General features: G+C 42.7%; 1 protein-coding gene across 13 annotated transcripts in view; it reads left to right on the top strand.

Annotated features, from left to right (window-relative positions):
• Positions 1-21,701, top strand: part of RIMBP2 (RIMS binding protein 2) — an 81,739-nt gene that overhangs the window by 18,026 nt on the left and 42,012 nt on the right. For 11 of the 13 annotated variants that reach the window (XM_019285220.3, XM_019285221.3, XM_019285213.3 and 8 more), the window contains exons 2-3: positions 15,292-15,381; positions 20,639-20,761. Coding sequence is in view for 2 of the 13 variants with exons in the window: in XM_039560900.1 (XP_039416834.1) it covers positions 8,560-8,655; positions 15,292-15,381; positions 20,639-20,761 (309 nt within the window). In the remaining 11 variants the exon portion in view is untranslated. Of the gene's footprint in view, positions 1-8,509; positions 8,656-9,706; positions 9,729-15,291; positions 15,382-20,638; positions 20,762-21,701 lie in introns of those variants that run through there. The other 2 variants (XM_039560900.1, XM_039560901.1) reach the window with 2 other exon arrangements.

Here is a 21,701-nt window from a genome sequence, read left to right on the forward strand (position 1 = left end):
TCCCTCAGCTGCTGCCTTCTCAGCAGAAAATAAAAGGAGAAAGGTAACATGGATTCTCCAGCTAGTTACAGCGTCAGTAAGAGATGTAACTCAGAATTTCTCCCTTGTAGTTCAATTTCACTGCACTTTCCCTTTTTTTAAACCACCCTAAGGCTGTATATTTTTTTTTCCTGACTCTTTTTCTACTTCGTGAGGAGCTGCACAGGTCTGTTAAGCAGAACTAACTTTGCACAGCTGCATGAAATCTGAAATGCCCAAGTGAAAGAAATGGATTAAGCAGATAATCTCCCACCATACTTCAAACCATTTGAAGCACAGGGGTTTAAAAAGCGATAATTTTATATGGAGAATATTTTTTTTTTTAGCAGAAGGTTGTATTCATGATGTAGCACCAATAAATAAGAATTTTCCTTTCTTAAAAGAATTGAAAACTGTAGAAGAATGTCTTTACGTGTAGGCTTGTCCATAAAGAAAAGAATTTATTATACATCTAACTCAAGTGAATAATACTGGTTTATTTCTAGTTCTTCTGTCCGTTCTCCACCATTTGCTGGTATTATTTGTGAAAGGAGGAAATATGTGAGGACTTTGTGTCTCCTGCCACAGGCTGGGTGTAGTGCTGTGAAGGGGAAGCAGAAGGGAAAAGAAATTATCTTTTGTTTAAATACCACTTTTGGCCTTCACAAGTTGTTCCAGATCAAATCTTTTCTTTGCGAATTGGCCAAAAATAGACAGGAAGAATAATCCTCTGAACTGTGATAAGTATTATCATCAGAAATCAATCTTAGAAATAATTTCCACATTAAATGTAGCATAGAGTGAAGGAGAAGAAAATGAGATTAAATCAGGCATGGGGGAGAAAGCCTGTAACAACTTTCTCTATAGAATTCAATTTAGTGTTAATTTGCTGGGAGCTCAGAAAACAGAACAACAGTAAAACATTAATGGAGGGAAAGGATTGCTAATGAGGGATACGCAGATCTAGGAGAGAATCAAAATGCTCTCGTTGCTGTTGGGGCAAATTATAAATTCGGTGCTGGGTCCTGTATTCACACCCTGCACTCCAAGTTTTCACAGTCTCCCGTGGAGGGAGAGGGGAAGCATCTGAGTTTCATCTTCCAGGTAGAGACTGGTGTTTCAATTTTGCCTGTGACATATTTTACAATGTAATTGTTGTTGGCTTTCCACAATATCGCTTTACCTGCAGCTTACAGGAGGTGTCTTACTGCCCTTGGAGCTGGTTTGGGGTTTCCTGAGTGGGGCCCACGTGCTGTGGATACACTTTGGCACAGGTATGGAAATGCCCATATTCCTGTCTCCAGAATTCCCTTTTCTGGGGGAAGGCAGGACATCACAGACTGCTGTGTTCAGGCTGCAAAGGGAACTTGGAAGTGCTGGGGTGGGACAAACCCTGCCCTGGGCTCAGTGTGAAACACGTGAGGGTGATGTGGAAGAGCAAAGCAGGGCAAACCTGGGGTTTGTGTGTTGAAACAAGGCTGCCTTCTGTCTTGGGTCCGTTCTTTTGCATGTGGATTAGAGAAATCGCATCAGCACTTTGGGAGAGCTTTTCTTTCTAGCAGCTGAAAAGTTTTCTTACGTGCACGTCAACAGAACAGATGAAGCTCGCCCTTCCTGTTTGCTTGTTTTCGTGGTAGTTTAGGTTCACAAATTCTTAAGGCCCATGCAGGGAAATAAAGGACGTGTTTGTGAGAGCCTCTGTTCAAGGGAGAGGAGCTGGGATCAGCCCTTTACCTGTGAAGGGTTGGAGAGTTAAAACTGAATATATACACTGAGATGTAAAACATTTCATCAAAAGCACCATGCTTAGCCACTGCTCTTCCTTGAGCAGTTTGTGAGCATAAGCCCTTGGCTTTGCACGTTTACATCAGAGTGTCCCCAGCCGCGGTCCGGCCGCTCGAAGTGTCCACTGCGGCAGGAATGAGCTCGCCAAAGGCTCGCCACGGCTGCAGGGATCCTTTGCTCTGAGGTGCTAAGAAGTGTTTCTCAGAGATGTATCTTCCTGTCAGAATGTTTTTGTGAGAACAGAAGTTGGTTTAGTGCTACAGGCAATGGAAATGCTTTAAGTAGCAGTTCTGGAGCTAGATCTTCTGCATTCAGATATTTAGGGGAAATATTAATCTTTTCTGTGCTCTTTTGCCCATTAGGATGACAGACATTTTGTCACTGGAACAGGGGACCTGTCAAGACATCTGATCCCTGGTACCTCGGTGCTGCCTGGTAATCACTTTTTTTGCAGGCAGGTGTCATTCTTTAGCAGACAGCTGGAAAAAATAACCGGTTATATGAAATTTATGATTTAGAAAACTTCATAAATGTGCAGCCATCTGGGGCTATCTTTAATTTTCACTTCCATTCTTCACTTTGGTGATAGCTGTGTCAGAGAGATTCAGTGGTGCTCAGCTTCATTTCAACCCAGTGTCAGTCTGGGGAGATTTCATCTCCAGGAGACAAAAATCTTGGCATCATTTCCTTTCCCATCCCTCCCCTCCCAGACTTTCCAGAGGCACTCACAGCCACTGTCAGAGCCTGGAGTGAAATGCAGAGGGCACCTGGCTGCTGCGTTCAGGTGACAGATCCCTGGGAACCACGGGGCAGAGTGGATCTCCAGTGAATATTGTTGATAATTCCGAGTTAACGTGTTCAGCAGTGCAGCTAGGCTCCATTTCTTTGGAATATTCCCTGCTATCTTGTGGCCTACTTTTATTTTTCCTGAGGTTCTCAGATAGCCAACATATGAACACATAAATTCTCACTGATTTTCAGTTCTTCACGTGCCTAGAAATGTTGCCTAATTTCCAAATCTTTATTCATAATGGGAGATAAACTGATGCTCCCCTTTGATTAACCTTCTGTTTCAGCCCACTGCGAAGCAGAAGCATCATTTAAATTTGTTATCTGTTAATTTTTAACCCAAACTAATTTCTTCTGTCTTTATTAAAACTAATTAGTTTGCTTGAGGACTGAAGATCTCTTGGCATTCCTTGTAACAAATAAATACATCAGGAGAAAAAACAAGCACTAATTGAAAATTAGTTCAATAGGAACAAAAAATATATGTTAATGAAATTCATAATAGGTAGAAGCACAGTTGACAGTATCTGGTCTCAAATGTCTAAAGTGCTGGAAATTTTTTTGTAGTTTTAAAATGTTCTCCAAGGTTTTGCTTTGCATAGAGAATTGCAATTACCTTGTGAGAGATCCATTTCCTTCTTCATGAATAGATTTTCCACCACAGGTTTGGTTTTAACTGACGAGTTGGGAGGGCTCAGAAATTACACTGATATTGTCTGTGGCTGGCTCAGGAGGTTGCTGTACTAAGATGACACATGAGGCTTATTTTAATCAAGTAAAATCTTTTTTCTCAGTTCTGATAAATAGTAATTTGAAATAGAGAATAGAGGAGATTCTTTGTGGTTGGTGTTTTTCAGTATTCCTTTCCTTTTCTTTTCTCCTCTCCTCACAGCCTTTCCTGGGAACTTCCAAAGCTTTAAATTTACAGCTGCCTCAACAATTGATTTCTATGAAATGAAAAAATTAGAAAGGACGAGGCCTAAGGCTAAATGTTATTAGCATTGGAATTATTTTTTTTAATCTTTAATTCAGCAGGAGAAATTTTCAGCACTTAATTTTGTAAAGTGGAGTACTTTATTCCAGTAGTAGTAATAATAATAATAAAGTAGTAATAAAGTTTACATTGCCCCACAGTTTGCAGAGATTTCCCTGAGCAGGGTTATTTTCACTGTGCAGAGTTGTTGGTTAGGTTTGGGGTTTATTTCTCCTCTTTGTATCATTCAAGTCAAGATCTATTTTTCAGTCAGTTCACAAATGAAAGGTGTTTTGCATCATTATTCCTCCCCTTTCCATTTCTCTCCTTCAGCAGAATTATTTGTTAATCAGCTGGTATTTTGTGCAGAAGAGGGTTCTGTGCTCTGATTAGACTCTTCCTGCTTGGTTGCCCTAATGGTCTCCAGACTTATGAGTCGGTTTCAGGTTGTTTATATTTTAAATATAAAACTTTGGTTAAATACCAGGAAATGTAACCATGACAAAGACTGTGCATGTTTTTGAGGAGGACATAAACCAATGTGAATTTTATCCAATGTGACAGTGAGAAAGAGATTTTGAAAGCCATATTCAGGGTATGAGTGGTGCTGATATTTATAGGCAAAAAGAAACTGAATTTCTTACTGCTCAGGTTGTTTTGAGTGTCAGAGGGCAAAATCTTTTGCAGTCTCTACCTGTTTTACACATCTCATTAAAAAATGGGCCAGCAGCAAAACCATGAACTCTGTGCTTCCCTGATGTGTCAAGTTTTTACCTTGGAAACAGCTGTGACTGAGCTTCAGTTATTTAGACGAATATAAATGCCTTAATACCCTGAATGTCCTGGTCTAATTCAGGGATGCAGCAATAGCGGGAGACAGACCGAGCAGAGCTTAAATCTTCCTGTTCAGCCTCCAGCAGTTAATTACCGAAAGAATAAAGCAGAATGTAAATATTTAGTGATGTTACAGACCACAGAAAGCTTCCCTGCCTCAGGTACTTCAGGCAGCACGAAGCTGAGCACGGCTCAGCCTTCCTTCATAAAGAATATTAATCAAACCTTACCCAGTTACCCCTTTTGCTTGCTTTGCCTCCTCCCCTCTGGTGGAGGTGTCGGGCGCGGACCCTCCCTAGGACAGCCCCTGGGCAGCGCTGCTCAAAGGTCACAGCACAGGGGAGATGAATTCCAGTTCCCGAGGGTGATGCAGCACAGCTGGAAAGGGCAGGGGGAAGCCTGGCTGTGCCTGTGCCCGAGCTGGTGAGGAGGGAGGATGAGGAGGGAGGATGAGGAGGGAGGATGAGGAGGGAGGATGAGGGCTGCTCTCGGGGTGAGCGGGGCACCCACGGCCCCGCTGCCGCGTGGAGCTGGAGCGGGGCAGAGCTGATGCTCCGGGACCGGCGGCAGCGCACACCTTGTCAGCCGCACCCAGGCGAATTCCACAGCGACTGGCGGTGCCAAATCGGGCATTTGCTGAGACTCGGAAATAGTAAAGAAATGACTCTGATTGTGACTTAGAGCTCTGGCTGATGGTTTTCTGCCCCGTGGAAAGCAGTCAGGACTCTGGATTCGTGTCAGGTTTAATGAAGGGGAGGATACTCGGGGGGTCAGATAAATCACTTCACTGTTTTACTGATCTTAAGCAGTTGCTTCCATCCCTGAGCTGGGGCCTTGATGGTTTAGTTTTCTTTCAATTTCATACCAAGCAGAATAGTACATAGATATCTACCTGGCATCATTAATGAGATTCTAGGAAAGAGAAGATAAGAAAAAGTGAAGTGGCAAGTATATTGTTTAGATTTTGTGTTGTTTCTTATATTAACACCAAGTATTTTGTGTTCTGCTCTCCTCAAAAATGCCTTGAACATTGTCCTTATAAACTGCAGAGATGTAGAACAGATTCATGACAGTAAAATAAGAAGCTGTGGTAGTTCTGAAAGACCTGTGTGTTTGCGTGGTGGTTTGTGCGTCTCTGTCTCTGGTTTAATATTGTTGTTCAGTGTCAGCCAGATCATCTGTGGGTCCCTTCCAGCTCAGAATATTCTGTGTCTCTGTGATTTAAGACCACTTTTCCAAAGAGTTCTTTGCTGGTTACTTGCCCACCCTTTCAGGGATGTCTACAACCAGCAGAGGAATCCAAAATCAGCGAGCCCCCTGTTTGAATGGCAGTGAAGTGTTTTGAGGTGGGCACTTGCTCAGAGACAGTTTGAGTTAAGGGAGCTTTGGTTGGACCCCCTAGAGGGATCAGAGCATGGTTCCGTACAGCTTTCCTTAAAAAAACCATGCAGGGAAAGCTCTGGCCCAAAATACTTTGCTTTACTCATGAATTTGTTTAGTGTTTCTTAGCTTCACAGAAGATGAAAAATTGATTGTACAGTCTTACTTGAAGGCTGTAATATTATCTGTTCTGAAAACAGAATTTCTGGAGCATGAAGAGCTGTTTTTGAATGATGCTTCTGGCACCTAATCCTTGAAATTATTCAGCATATTTGTCTTGTGTCTGTCTTGAAATGAAAAAATGTGTTCTATTTTCAAGTCAGTTATAACTTCTAAAAATTGGGCTAAACTTTTCATAGAGATTTCCAAAATTATGCAACATATTAATGTAAGTTTCTGCCTAATGAAATTTCTCTGAGACAGTTGAATAATTACTGATGTCACCAGAGTTCACATGGGGGTTTTTAACATTTGCATCTCTACATTTGTTGCTAAAAAATCTGCCAGTCTTTGAAAAAAAACACTAAGCTTTTTGAGCTGTGGTTGATGTTATGCTTAGGTTCAGTACATTTCGTCCTTTTTTAGTGCCACGAGACTGAATTTTTCACCTGCTGGGGCATGATGTTACCATGACAACAGTTGATCTTGTTTGCTGTTCTCTGCTCTTTGTGCATGACAAAAAGGAAAGCTTTTCGAGAAATATTTGTGAAAGCTGATCTGACTAATTGCGATGAAATGATCAGTAAAACAGATCAAGAAATGGCTTCCTCTGTTTCAATATGGGTAATAAATGTCTGTTCCAAGGAGCAGCACGATGATGGTGACAGTTTAGTCAGGGCTGGGAGGTGTCTCCACGAGATGGAGAGGCGCCGGCTGAGCAGCGTTAGGGGAGCACAGAGGGACCCGGGGGCAGGGGGACCTGCAGGGACATCCCCCCTCCCACTGCTGCTCATCCATCCTCTGTGGGACCCGGGGGCAGGGGGACCTGCAGGGACATCCCCCCTCCCACTGCTGCTCATCCATCCTCTGTGGGACCCGGGGGCAGGGGGACCTGCAGGGACATCCCCCCTCCCACTGCTGCTCATCCATCCTCTGCCTGCCTTCTGCTGATCAGCAAAGGGACACCTTAATGCTTCTGTAGGTAATTGATTAGAGGATGCTTCTGTTGTAGCCTCGTCCCTGATGAGCTCCAGGGCTGATCAGAACAACTCTGTTCGTGTGTTTTAGCTGATGATTTTCGTTTGTTCTGCCACTAGAGAAATTGGAGTGAGTGGAAAATGTGGATGAGGTGTTTCTAATGAATTATCACCAAGTGTGAGTGGGAATTCACACATGTGCAGGAGCCACTAAAACCCTGCTCTGCATCTGAGTTGTTATTAAATGTTTGGTGTAGTATTTGGTGTGACCCACAGAACTGAGTTTAGATCTTTAGCTCGTCCTCTGGTCTCAAGGCAAAAGAGCAATTTACTACCAACTGAAACAAAAGATATGGAGGATGATGGTAAGATGAAAAGAAAATACTTTTTCAGGGAACAGTGAGGAATATCCCCTTCAGACCGTGCCAGCTTGATACCAGCTTGCAAAAGGAGTTAATGTTTAAGCCACACCGTGTTTCCTTTGTGCCTTTACACAAGAGCAGGGACGTTGCTCATTCCTTTCTCCCTTAGCAGTGGATAGTTTTTCTTTCCCTTGGGTATAATTTGTCCCTGAAGGAAGCAGGACTCTGCCATGGCAAAGGAGAATTAGACCCTCTGTATATCAGATACACAGATTATTTTAATGTGTTGTGAAGAGAGTGTAAAAATAATTGAAAGAAAAGCCCCTGAAGAAATGCTGATTTTTCTTCAGCCCACAAATCAAATTAATTGACTTTCTAATACTACCCTTCCTTCAGCTGTGGTAGGTATAAAGTCAAAAAGTAATGTCTTGAGGAGAGCTTGCATATTTGGTGATTCATTGCAAAAAGCTGCAGCTAGAATGGCTACTGGTATTTACTCATGTGTGGATGCTGTCATAAAACCACTGCACTTAGATATATCTAAAGTTATCACTTCACCCATTTTCATGTTTAAAAGAGTTGAGAAGGTCTTGTCATGTCTATGCTATGTGCCATAAGGTGAAGAAAATAAGGTAGAGACTGTGATGAACAGCTCTGAGTGATGGCCATAGTCTGAGCAGCAGCAAATCAAATGTGGTTCCATGTGATCCTGAACTAGGGGGATCTTTCAGAAGTCCAGGTGAACCTGGTGTTTCATCTGCCCTCTGATGGAGAAAATGCTTCAGAGGAATGGGCAAAAAGAAAAGAGTGTGAATGAAATGAGTTGGTTGTACAAAGCTTGTTATCTTCAGAGTTTTATTGAAGTGAAAAATAACACCGAGAATGGATTGTTTGTGTTTCCTCCATAACATCTGCTCCCAGTTGCTATGGTGCCAAGACACTGGTGATTTCCAAGGCCAATAAACTGCTGCAGTTCCTGTGTCCCTTATTTAGCAGTGCTTTTTAAGAAGTGCTATTTTTATATAGTGTTTCTTATGCTAAATTCAGCCTGCTGATTAGAGGGGTAAAGCTGCATTTGTTTTCCTTTGTTAGAACAAAGTATAATTTGCACGGAAAAGCTCCTATTTTTAAAACAAAGGAAATCCAATTGTGAAGTGATTTTATTTGAAATGCAAGCGTTTCTGAGCAGTTCTTCCTTTACCTTAAGAGTGGTAGTGGAGAACACTGGTGTCTGTTAGTGCTCTCTATAGGAATTCCTTAGGTTTAATGCTAACATCATGAAATGTCCAACTACTCTCCTGTGCTACTTGCTAACATGTGCTTCACCCTGGCAGTTGAGAGGAAGGATCAAATGGAAATAGTAAAACACCTAAAAAAAGTAAGACTATTTTGTTTGTTTATTTTTCATTGTACAGAATAGTTTTCCACTAACTAATAAAATGTAATTTATTAAAAGTGCAGCTTTCTGACTGTGGAATTGGTAACTGTGGCAGCCAGTGCTGCACAGATCTGTCCCCTTCATGGGACAGGGAGGGGACATTCAGCATCCTGCTTGGCCCCACTTTCCTCTTACTGGTGTGCACCCAGAAGTGTCAGGTAGAACAGAAGTGTGGGAGCCCTGGGTGGCAGGAGCAGAGCAGCAGCAGCTCTCGTGGAAGCCGTTTCTCTCTGCCTGCCTCAGCTCCCACTTTGCCCAGTACTCTGTTGTTAATGGTCAGAATTGTGCAGGACAGTCTTTATTTTTCTTGCGTTATGTGGAGATTAATTGCAAAGATAAGATCAGAAAGGATTTAAAGGCAGTTTGTTGTACAGGCTGTGCCTCTCAGCCCGGCTCTGTTGGCCATGGGGAGGTTCTTTAGTTGTACTATTGAGGATGAGTCAGCTTTGCCTTTAAAATCCAGCTCTTGGAAGAAATAAAAAATGAACTGGAGGTCATGAACCTGACCTTTGAAGTGAGTCATTTACAGGGCCAAAATAACATGAGAAAAGATCAGAAGATTCTTAATTTTCTTTTTTTTATGTACCTGCAGACTACAGGTTTTCCCTTGCTCTTGGATGAATTCTGCTCGTGTACCATCCAAACAGAGAACTATCACAGGGGATTATGATCAGAATGTTCCAATGCAGTCCTTCCAGGTTACTGGCAGCAGTAATTCTCAGTGAAAAAGAGCTACAAATAAATGAATAGTGTATAAGATTTTTTTAAACCAAAATAATTGATGGATGAGCAAACTAGCACACAGGGCAACAGATGCCTTTCTCCAGGCAATGTAGAACCTTGTTACCCAGACAGTGGTGTCAGATTGTATTAAATCTACCGAAGTCATCCTCCTACCGGGAATTTTTTTAGTCAGTCCTCACATCCATAGGAGAATTTTTACTTTTGCTCTGTTATGATCACACATTTATGCCTTCGCTTCTGCACTTTAAAAGATGCAACTTATATATAAGGTAACACAATTTATTTTTAATGTCTCTTATATTTACTTTTTGATAGCTGTTTCTTGATGAATAGTCTCATGTTTTGTGAAGTGTGTGCTGGTGTGTGAGCCTTTAAATCTGTGCAGGGCTCTGGGCACCCCCAAAACCCAGCACAGCAAGGGCTCTGCTGTTGGTGTACATTTGGGAGGACTGTCAGTTTTCTGCTTGGGTTTACTCTGCACATCATCCTTAGTGTTGTTTTCTTAAATCAAAATGCCTGTTGGAGCTGAGAGTGCCTGAAGCAGTCCTTACATCCAGCAGGAAATATCCCTGCTGGTTGGAATTTTGTCTGACATGCTCAAGACATTTCAGATTCTTTTTGCAAATGATGCTGCCTGTGGTCCTGCCACGAATCCAGCGTGACTGAGGTGTCAGCACGTGTGTGACAGATGTAAGTGTGGGTTATGCTTCTTGTGTTTAACTTGGTGAAAAAGCTTCAGCAGGAGAAATACAAGCTCCATGCAAGTTCTGTCCGTATGCATTAGAAAAAGGCTGGGTTTTGTTTGTTCTGTAGCTTGTTGATGCTAATCTGGGACAAAATTATCAGGGTTTTTTCTGGAGGAAAGTGAAATTGTTCTACAAGCAGCTTCTATTGCTTATTTTCTTATAGTTAATTTTCCACATTCATTTATCTGTAAAATTCTTGGATTCATGCAAGACTATTGATTAAATTGCTTCAAGCCCTTGATTTTTTTTATTTTAATGAGCACTGTGTAGCAACATCATGAGAAAGGGGGTGACAGACTGTGCAAGTCATCACTGAAACCCAATGTCAAGCCTCTGGAGACAGGCAAGAAGCTTATTTGGAAGCATGAAGTGCTGTTTCCTTTCCACTTGCACTTCAGTCTGCTCCATTTGGTCAGCATTGGCCTTTATACCGTCGTGCACTGACTGACTCGATGAGTTCTTAACCTGCACTCTACTTGTCTCTGTTAGCAGCTGCAGTGGATTGATTTGCATAGGTTAAATGGGAGGCCTCATCTGACTCCAGTGAGATGTTGCTTCTTAGGCACAATTATATTGTCAGAATTGTTACATCCAGTGAATAAATGGGGAACAGGGAGAGAGGGCATCAGGGAGAAAAAGGACAAAACTCTCATTAAATTTGTATTAAGAAGTCAAAAGCTATTTCAGTAAAAACTAGGAGGGATGAGGGAACAGTGCATGGTAATGCTTTCCACAGGTTTGTTTTTGGACTGGTACTGCTTCCTTGTCAGGAAGTGTAACAATCCCAGTCATGCCACGTTCCAAAATGAATTGTGAAATCCAACAAAATTTCCTCTCAGGTCCAGGCAGTAATAGAGTGGTGCCTGTTTGCATGTCCCCTTTAGAATTTGGAAGAGTTATTAGGCTGGGAGTGGGGAAGGCAGGAGCAGAGAGTCCCTGGCAGCACGTCCCCAGGCTGGTGCCAGCACGGCTGGCACGTCTGAGGGCTGCCCTGTGTTTGCTGACCTCTTCTTGCTGTTGACTCGGAGGTTCTGTTTGGAGCTGGCAGGTGTGAGAGCTCAAGTGAGAAGTGTTGCCCTGTGGTTAATGCATTCCGTGCTCGCTGCCAAGTACAGGACAGAAAATGGAAAAATACTCAGTTTATTTAATCACGAGGAGGGGTTGCCATTGTGTGCGAGGGGATGGGGTTTTCAAAAGGCATCGGTCTCTCTAAAAATGTGTTGGAAGTTTCAAAGCTTTCCCAGGATCCCATCTTGGCCAGCTCCCCACAGTTTACACGCCAAGTGTGATGTTCTGTGGTGTGGAACATCCCTGTGGCCAGTTTGGGTCAGCTGTTGTGACCATGGTCCCTCCCAGATTCCTGGGCATCTCCTTGCTGGCAGAGCTTGGGAAACTGGAGATTCCTTGATTTAGAGTAAGGACTGTTTAGTAACAACTAAAACATCAATATAACTCTCACCCTGAATCCAAAACACAGCACTGTCCTACCTACTAAGAGGAAAACTAATTCTCTCCCAGGGCATTGCTCTACATGACTTCAAATCTCTTTTTTAATATACAAATTGCTTGTTGAGTGGAGTTTAGTTCTGGGGTAGCTGGGATTAACTTTTGTCTTTTTTTGCTGAAGATTTATACTGAACTAATCTGGGAAATATTGAGGTGGATCTTGTTAAGGGAAGAATTACTGAAGTCAGTGGATTAGACAGAAAATCACCAACTGCAGTGATGGATGAGCATCCTTTGCAAAAGCCAGGGGGTGTTTCACAGGCTCAGGGAGGGGAGGTGTGAGAGAGGAGAGGTGTAACAGGTACCAGAGTGTGTTTGTGCAGGAGCAGCCTCTGGAAACACCCACCACTGGAGGAGCTGGCCGTGGGGGATGCTGAGAGCACCCAGCTGTTGGCTGGGGTGGGTCGGTGGGCGCTGCCCGGTGCCGCGCGCCGTGGGTTCCGTGGGCCAGGGGCTGAGCCTCGCTGCTGCACCCCCAGGGCTCCCACCTCAGCTGCAGGGCTCGGCGCTGCTCGCAGGTGACCCAAGGCAACACGTTGAAACTAATATTTTTGGAGTTTCTGAGTTGACAGTAATTATGACCTGGATCATTTCCAGAAGACACAGGCCAGTGAGGGCACTTGGCTAAAATTTAGAAGACTTTGGCTCAGTTTCTAGCTTTTACCACCTGTTATTGGTTCAAAACCACTCACTTATTCTTTGTTCCTTAGTGCTTTTTTTTTCTGAGCAAGCAGTATAAATATTTCAAGTTTACATTTATTTGTCACTTCCAAACACACTGAGGATATATACAAATACATTCTCTCCTTATTGCAAGGATTTCAAGTGGCAATCCTGCCACTTGAAATTTCATCTGTGTATTTCTTAGGCTAGAAGTCGTCCAGTAATTCCTGATACAGTTTCAGGTGATTCTTCATCTTTGTGGATTCAGGTGGGATGGGGAGCACAGGTGGGCTTTGTCCTGGTTAGTGAGAAAGAGTGCTGAGAGAAGTTTCCAACTGTATTGAACAGAGATGTAAGTGAGAAGAAATAGGCTTATAACGAAGGGTCAGTGAAAGTGGGATAGTCACTGCCCTAGCTGTATTCATTCCTGCAAAAAACATGAGAAAATGTATTTTCTTCAGGTGGGACTGACTGTGTTATCTCTCCTAAAGCGCTTTGCGCTCTGCAGAATTTAAGTAGGGTGTGAAAGTTGCTGGCCTAAACTGCCATCACTTACTCCTCCTCTCCTTTCACCTCCTCACCCCTCGGTTTCTGCTTAATTCCTTTTGATAACATTATTAAAACCTGGTAACCCATTATTGCTTGTTCCCCTTTAGAGCCAGCTGAGCAGTATTGATCGGCAGCAGCTGCAGATCGATCCGTGAACGCCGCAGTCGGCTCGGCAGGGCCCTGCAGTGCAGCTGTGTCCGTGTGAGGTGCAGAGCAGACACCCCATGGCACACACGGGGGGCTTCAGCATTCTGTGGGACACAACTGTTTATTGCACGCCCGAGGAACTGCTCCCTGCAGCTTCTGGAGAGTATAAAATTATTCACCGACTTAATGCACCTAATTTAATCCGTTTAATTCCTCTGAAAATGCAGCGCGAGCTAAGAGATTCTTCTGGTGCCAGCCCTCGGAAGTGTCTGGCACCTCGCAGAGCCTGATTGCCACTTTTGCCTGCACCCCGGAGAGGAGACTGAGCAGGGCTGAGCAGCGCTGACTGCTGAGCTCCTCCTGTGGGGGTGGGTGGTGCACCTGCCCCAGGGGAGCGTTCTGCCCTTCGGCATCTGCCCCAAGATGGTCAGGAGAAGAGCTTCCCACAGCTGAGGACATGTTCTGATACCTTCACGTCTTTACTTAAGCTGAACTAATTTTCACTGTCCTCGGTTCATGCTCAAATTAACAAGCAGGCTGGAGTTCCAGGTGTGGGCAGGCGTGCAGGAGCTCCTGTGGGATGAGTTGATGTGTTTAAATCAGTGCTGCTCAGAATGGCCTTCTGGGCGTGGATGTTTTATAAACCTGACACTTAATGTCAGTTTTCTGTAGAAAAAAGTTATTCACATGATGCTATTCCCTGTTCAGCTGACTCGATGATTTTGAACCCAGTGGTTAATTTCTGTCAGATTGGAATGTCACACCTGCTTAGATACTGGTCAAGGAGGCATTAGGCAGAAATCTGTAAAACCTCACTGCTTCTGGTGCTCAGGCAGTGAGGCTTAGGAGACAATTTAGATAAACAGTTTAAAAACTTCTGGTCATTGGAAAGGTTAGTTTACCATTAAAAACATGAATATCTTACCTGCAGAAAGTTTTGAAATTGACTTAAGAAAGGTATGCTTAAAATAGCAAGTTTTTGGTTACAAACAGTATGAAAAACATTTAATATAATCTTGAAATTCATTTTTAGGGCTTGCATTGGTAAATCAAAAATTGCCAATTTATATTTTTTTTCATACTGAGAATTTTAAAGACAAATTGTGATAAAGCATTACTTGAACAGTTTTTCTTTAGGCCTCAGCAGAATTCGTAGAGAAATCTGCTGATAGTGTGGATTTAGTGATGCAAAATCATAAATTATTTCTAATCACTCAAAAATGGGCCAAGTGTTGCCCACCTTAATGTAGCTCTTGGCAGAAGTAAGCAGTGTTTTCAGAAGACAGTGTGTAATGCACACTGCAGGATGGAGAGGTTACAGATTGCTCAGCATGACTGATGGCAGCTTTGATAAGGAATTGAATGTTAGATTTAATCTTTGGGAACTTGTGCAGAAACAAAATTGTCAGAAGTATCAGAGGATGCTGCTGGTTTTTCCTGAGCTCCATCCATTTTGGTTTGTGTGACCTGATAAAGCCTTTCCACCCTGCTAGTTTGACCTTTGACTGTATATTTGAGTTTTATTTACTGTTCTTTTTTTTCCAGCTTGTATTGCTGTCTAAATACATAACAATACATTCCTGGGGCTGTAGTTAATACCTTGATCTTTAGGCTTAGGTTCCTTACCTTTTGACTTCCTGCATTTCTGGCTTGCCTGTCACTGTGGGACAGAGATGCTGTACCCAGATTCTGAGTGTGTGAGTTAGAATGTGGCTGTTTACTCATGTCGTAAGTAGATGCGCATTAAAAGTAAAGTGAAATACGTGAATGTAAAAGTGTGTACATGAGTGTACATTGCAGTTGTTGGCTTTTGCCCTCAAAATGCTCTCTAGACACCTAAATTGCTTTATTTTCTGGGAGTTGAGTCTCTTCCTCTTCCCAGCTCTGGGTGAGGTGAGGCAGCCAGGTCTGAGCTCTTCATTACCCCCATGGGGAGACTTTTATTATTATTTTTGTGGGCACCAGGCCTGTGAAGCCAGGTCATCTCTGCTTGCACATCTTTAATCAGATCATCTACTGAAAACATGGGGGTTTATGGCAGAGCTGGCTGTTACTGCAAATTACAGCTGCTGCACCTTCCGTGCCTTTGGCTCTGGGCCTCATATTGCTCTTAATTGTTTGTTAATACCAAATAATGTAAAACCACTGCTTCCTTAAGCACTTAATAGGATGTGCTGAAATGGAGATAAATGGCCTGTAACACTCTTTGCTTCTGCTCTAGGAAAATGAACTGAAGGATGCTGTGCCGGAGAAGAATCGCTTGAGCCTTCAGTATGCCACTGCGTCCCCCCGAGCCCTGCAGCATGAGCAGGTAACAGCACAGCTCTCCAGCTGCTTCCTGGCTTATCTCCTGCTACAGGGACCAGGCTGCAGGCTGGGTGAAAGTGGATCTTGCCCAGATCATTGGTTTCTGATTTGCCTCCTTCTCTGTGACAACGTGAAAAAAAATTAATTGAAAATAAATCGCAAAAAAATTGTCTTAGGAACAAATGTGATTTTCAGGTGAACATTGAAGACATGCTTCTGGACTTTAGAGAGGTGCATCATTCCTCTGATATGTATTTTCTTAGTGTTGTAAATTGGTAGTAGGCTTTGGTAAAAGACTTCTTTGGTGATTTTGGTGAGACTCGATTGAAGAATTCTCCTCTTTTTCTGAAAAATTTCTGTCTATCAGTTGGGGTTTTCTCCTACCCTTGTGCATCTTAAAATTGCAATTTTAAATTGCTCAGTAAAACGTTGAAAGGCTCTTGGCCAGCAGCAAATGCCCCAAACTCTCTTTAGCAGTTATTTCCCCTGCCACATGGAGTAGTCTCAGCTATTCCAGGTCCTGAGAGAAAAACTCTTTTAGCAGTAAGTGTTTTTCCTCGGTTCTTACTTGTGCCTGTTGGGGACTAAAAGGTCTCTCTGTGCCTGCAATGTGGATTTATCTCTGGCAAATTCTGCATGGGGTGACCGTGCTGGGAGGAGGAGAGGCTGACGTGCCTCACCTCACCACATATGCATTCAGGGGAGAAACATCATGAACCAGCCACTTTACAGGGCTACATTTAGCTAAAAATAAAACTCCAATCTGGGATTTCTGCAGGGCTTAAGTGAGTTGCTGGGCAACCTCATTCATATCCCAGGAGCTGTTACTCACACGGGCTCTGCTGAGAGCCCCTCTCGGGGCAGTGGGAGCTGCCCGCTGGGCTCCGACGGTCGCTGGTCACAGCGTGGCCACTGCTGGACTCCCCAGCCAAAGGGGGCTGGTGAGGCCCCCAGGGCCCTGCCAATCCCCAGAATTCAGAGCTGGCTCTGCCCTTGGTCTGCACTTTGTGTGCAGCACCTGGTATCGAAGCAGGCCTGACATTTCCTGCTGCTGATGAATTTAAATTGGCTTTATATAAAAAGGCAGAGTTATAATACTTTATGATAGGAGGAAGCCATGTGTATCATAGCATCACTTAATTTTATTCATCCATCTGTCTACAAATTTCTCCCTTTCCTAATGTGTTTCTCTTCTCTTTATTGTTGTTTACACATTACCTTTGCTCTTTACCTCACGAGGCACATAAAGATAAAGTCTCACATGGGCAATTTTATATTCTAGCTGACACACAATAATGTGCATCATTAATGCAATGAGGGCTCAGTACTTTGGTGACACTAAAAATGTGAGTCCTCTTGCTATCAGCAAGTGCACAACTTACATGGCTGATAGTGCTTTATTATAGGTAATGTTTGTCCTGAGGAACATTGAAAAAGTCTACTAAAACCAATTTAAAATACAGAGGTCAGCATTTGTCACATTAGCCACTAAGTTAGAAATAAAATTCCCTTTTACTATTGTAATGTCAGAATTTGTCATTCTGTGAGTGCTTGTTTCTTCACATCTATCAAATACATTCACATAATTAAATGAATTAATTAATACAAGTTAAAAGGCACTGTGCAAAAATTCTGGGTGCTTGCACTACTGATCTCATATCACAGCCTCAATACAAAAACTGAGTGCTGTCTCACTTTTAACAGATCTCACAATATGGAACCTTAGTCACATACCCTGGATGTTAACAAACCTTTGGTTTTCCTCCTTGCATAAGAGGTTTTCTGAGGTCTTTTGCCACACACTGAGGCTGATGATAGATTGTGCAGTTTAGATGCATTTTATTGTTCAGAATGTGTGAAAATCCACAGTTCTGGATGTAGAGGTTGCAGCAGAATTCTAACAGAGTTAGGGCTCAGCCCTGAAGGGGAAAACCTGCCTAAATTAATTTATTCTTTTTCACCCTTGAGAGCTGGCCTGAAAACAGGCCAGCTTCATCCAGGCACATGGGGCTGGAGGAGTGTTGGTGAACTCTGCTATGCAGCACTGAGGAAGCCACTGCTCATTTTTGTACAATGTGCTGAAATTTGACTCTAGAAGGGAGTAGGTATGAGGCTGGCTACCTCTGAGTATGTAAAACTGTACATAACTCACGTGGGTTTGGTACTCTGCTGAGTGAAACAAAATCGCGTTCCAGGTGTGGAGTTTGTGTGAGAAGACTTTGTGACCCTGGCAGTGCTGTGGCACTGGGCTCTGACTTGTTCTCCTCTTCATCTGAATACAAACGAGTCAGTGTTTTAGTATAAAAATAGAATAGGCTTTATCCATTCAATGTTTCCACAGTACCTAAACCCACACCATTTTCATGGTGCTTTCTCAGTAGTGTTTTCTGAACAGGGCCAGTAGCTGGGGGACCTGCAGCTCTCTGGTGCCTGGAACCAAGGCCTGTGGTGGGGATAAGGCTGGTGGAGCTTTTCACCAAGAACATGAACTGCTGCTTCCTGGGGATGGCTTTCAGTAGCTGCTTTCTGTGCAAGTGTTCAGGAAGCTGAGGGCACTTTACAGAACCCTGGCCCTCAGACTGACTCAAATGAAGGCACGTTCAGTAAGTGTGAAGATACAGGATGCAAAATAAATTGGTTGATGAATTGAACAGAGAAGCATCACAGATCAAAATGTTCCTTGTTTCTGTCATGAAATTAGAGCTGTTTCTGATGCACTCTATTTAGGTCAACTGTTTTTGCCACTGGGAACGTTGATGTTTTGATATGCTCCGTGAGTAATTCAAGTTCATGTATATCCCATATGTTCTTAAGCAGCCTGCTTGGAGAGAGCACTAAAGCCACATTTAAGAACAAATGTTGTCTAAAAAAGAAAAAGGAAGTAATAGTCTCATCAAGCTTTATGATGCCATATGGGTTATATAAATGTGTCTATCACAGCATTCTTCGTAACACATGATCTTCAGGGGAGAAAGTCCTGGCAAGAATATCCTGTAGAAATATTGAAAGGTGTCGGTGTTTCTGTAAGTAAGAATAGTAGTTAAGGTGTTTGGTAGATTTGATTCTGTTCTTTCCAATACTCAAAATCAAAACCTTGCTCAAAAGCTGATCTGCCAGAAGAGAAAGTAGAGAAATTATCAGAATCATTGGTGCATTCCTAAGATTTGACTAATTCAGGTGGGCACGTTGAGATCCTAAGTGAAAGATCCTGAGGTGCATAAAACATCTGCAGTTCTACCTGTCTCTAATCCATCCCTTTCCAAATTACATCAGCAGCCTGATGAGAGCTGTTTGTTCTGAGTGCCCCTTCCCTGCCAGCAGGGAAAAGCTCAGAGCAGAAGGGTACCCTGCTCCCTGGCTCCCAAAAATATTTGGAATAAGACGACTAGTGAATTTTAGAAGATGTTCTTTGCAGAGGTGCTCAGTTGGTAGGAATTGTTTTGGAGACAGGGAAGACTAAAGTCTGACAAAAATAACCTCTTCTTGTAACTTGTTCAAAATATTGCACTTCATTAATCCCCAGGAAATGAACTGAGAATCCCAGACAACAACGGGATTGCATCATTGATGCTGATACCTCACTGTTTCCTTTTTCCACCCCATTATTCCTCAACAATATACACTGACTGATCTGAGCAATGCAATACAACACAAAGGATGCAGGAGTTAATAGATTCTGAAAATCCATTGTTTAACAGCTTCCTTCGTTAGAAAGAACTGAGAGGAAAAGAAAAATCTGTGCACAGAAAAAAAAATCCTGAGGTTGACAATAATTGCATCAGTTCTTGTGGAAAACATGATTTGTTCCATTTTCCTCTCTTTTTTTCTAGTCCACTGCACGCCAAAGAGCCTTTCTGCAGAGCTGAATGCAAGGGCTGGCTGCGACCATTTAGATTGTTTGGTCCATGGCAAAATTTGCAAGTTAACAAACTGGAGCCAGAAGGCAAATAAAAGGGCTGAATCAGCTTTCAAAACATTGCATTAGAAAACGGCCAGGAGAGATACCCATGTCTGAGATTGCTTAATTTGCTCTTTAAAAAAAAAAAACACAACAAACAAACAAACAAAAAAACTTCACAGTAATTAAACTGGGGGGGAAGAAGGAAGGAACTTGTCAGTTCCTGAAGTGGAGTCAGAAGGAACCAGGAGCTGCCCAAGACTGAATCCTGAGCTTTGGGCTGGTTTGCCTTTCCCCGGGCAGGAACCTGCCAGCCTTGTTTGCGCTCCAGAGACAAAGGAAAACAGATGCTGCTTGGAACGCTGCCCACTGGAAACATTACTGCTTTCTTCCCTCCTGTAAACATTGCAGAAAAGTGGGAGCAGTATGTGAAAATTATGTTGGGGTTTTCCTTACCCAGGTGTTCATTCCTGCTTGATTTTTTCCTTGATGTAAAAAATGCAGTTTCTGATCTGATACAAGCTGTAATAATCCTGCTATGCATCAGTACAGGTCTCAAACTCATAAAGGGCTAAGAAATGACATTTTCAGCTGATGAATTAAAGAAAAAACTTTTCCATGGCAGGCTAAAGTAATTCAATATATTTTCTTGTTTTCTGAAGTGGTCACTATCACTGATGATTCACAAAATCCTGTATAAAAAGACTTGATCATACTGAACTGGTTAACATAGGACCAAGTGAGTTAAATCATGAAACAAATCTTACTTCATGAGTATCTGATCCTTTAAATACCTTCCATATACAAATGCTTTAAGGGAGAGCAAGGGGTTTGTTGCAGAAGAATACTTATTTTTGAATTGTAGGTACAATGATTTCAAGTGTTAACACAGGCTGATCATGTGTATTTGAGTTTATTCTGAAGTCAGTTTACTCTTAAAAGAGCACAGAAGAAATGTAAATTTGAGCTGTATTTTATATATATATATATATATATGTTAGATCTCTGCCTCTTTATGTAGCACACCCATCTCTGAGGCCCCTGAGATCTAGAGACTTTAGAAATGTTTTGATTGTCGTTCATTTTGTGCATGATATAGTGTATTTATGTAAATTGACAGGACTTATGCATGGCTCCAGTTTGGTTGCTAGACTGTAGTCCTTGCTGAGAGAAAATGTTCCCTGTGTATGAGACACACACAGCTTCCTCAGTGAACATTCCCCCCTGGGCTTTTGTGCTTTTTTCCTATTTCCTTTGAACTTTTTCCTTTCTTTGTTGTAACATGCAGGAATATTTGTGTCAGGGGTAGTTTTGCCTTCATTCATTAGCAGTTTGGGCAATAACCTCATTTTATTTTTTCTAGGTAAAATCAGACTATGACCATCTTCGAGAAAGCCTTCTCAGAGTGACCAAAGAACGAGATTTGGCTGTAAGGGGAAAACACCAGCTCCAAGCCAAGCTGGAGAACCTAGAGCAGGTCCTAAAGGTGTGTATAAAATCCTAAATTCCAGCAATCCAGTACTTCCATTGCTCGTTCATTGTTCCTGATCTCAGCCAGGGAGGGCTCTGCAAACCCATGGACTGAATGCCCCTCTCAGCTCTGATCAAATGTATGGAATGCAGTGCACCAGCTACTGACAAGGGACCTTAAACCAGCACAGAGACATATTTAGAGACCTTTATATGACACTTAATAAGTAATTACATGTAGGTTTTCACTATAGAGTTATTTAAGTCAAAATGAGGAAGAGAGGATGAGAGTATGAGCAAACTGCCAAGATATTTACTTTAGAGAGCTGTGTCTGCCGGTCCAACTGGCTATAAAATATTACTGTAGCCCCTACATTCTGTACATCTCTCTGCTTAAGAACTCAAAAATTTTCCTTCACTGAAACAAAAGTTCTCTGGTGGATACAGAGATCCTGGCTTTTCATGTTCAGTGCTCTTCTGCCCCGAGCAGAACCCTTGTGAGCTGGCAGAAGAGCACTGAACAGGCTTGGAGCCCTACAGCTCCTTTTTAGCACCAAGCCCTGCCCAAGCAGATGCAGTTCATCGTGCATTTCATGTGTGTCCTCATATGCTCGGGAAATTAGTAGTTTGGAGAAATGGCTTGCAGCTTTCCAGCCCATTGGAAAAAAGTTTTGAGAAATATTTAGCCTAGTTTCCCTGTGTAAAAAGAAGTTCAGTTTCTCTTTTGAGAAATTCAGGATGTATCAACAAAGCAGAAAAGGGAAGATGAAGAACTGCTGAATTAGCTAACTTCTGAAGCTGTTCACAGTGCCTCTCGTGCAGAAGGGTTCTGATTTTCTGCTGTGTGCAGGCAGCGTTTCCCATTCATCCCCGTGCTGGTGCTCACCCATCTGCGAGCACAGATGCCAAGGCTTTTGATGAGAGTGCTTGGGTGAGAATTGAATCTGCTCCCATTC

The sequence above is a fragment of the Corvus cornix genome, chromosome 15 (assembly GCF_000738735.6).
Source record: "Corvus cornix cornix isolate S_Up_H32 chromosome 15, ASM73873v5, whole genome shotgun sequence".
Lineage (NCBI taxonomy): Eukaryota > Metazoa > Chordata > Aves > Passeriformes > Corvidae > Corvus > Corvus cornix.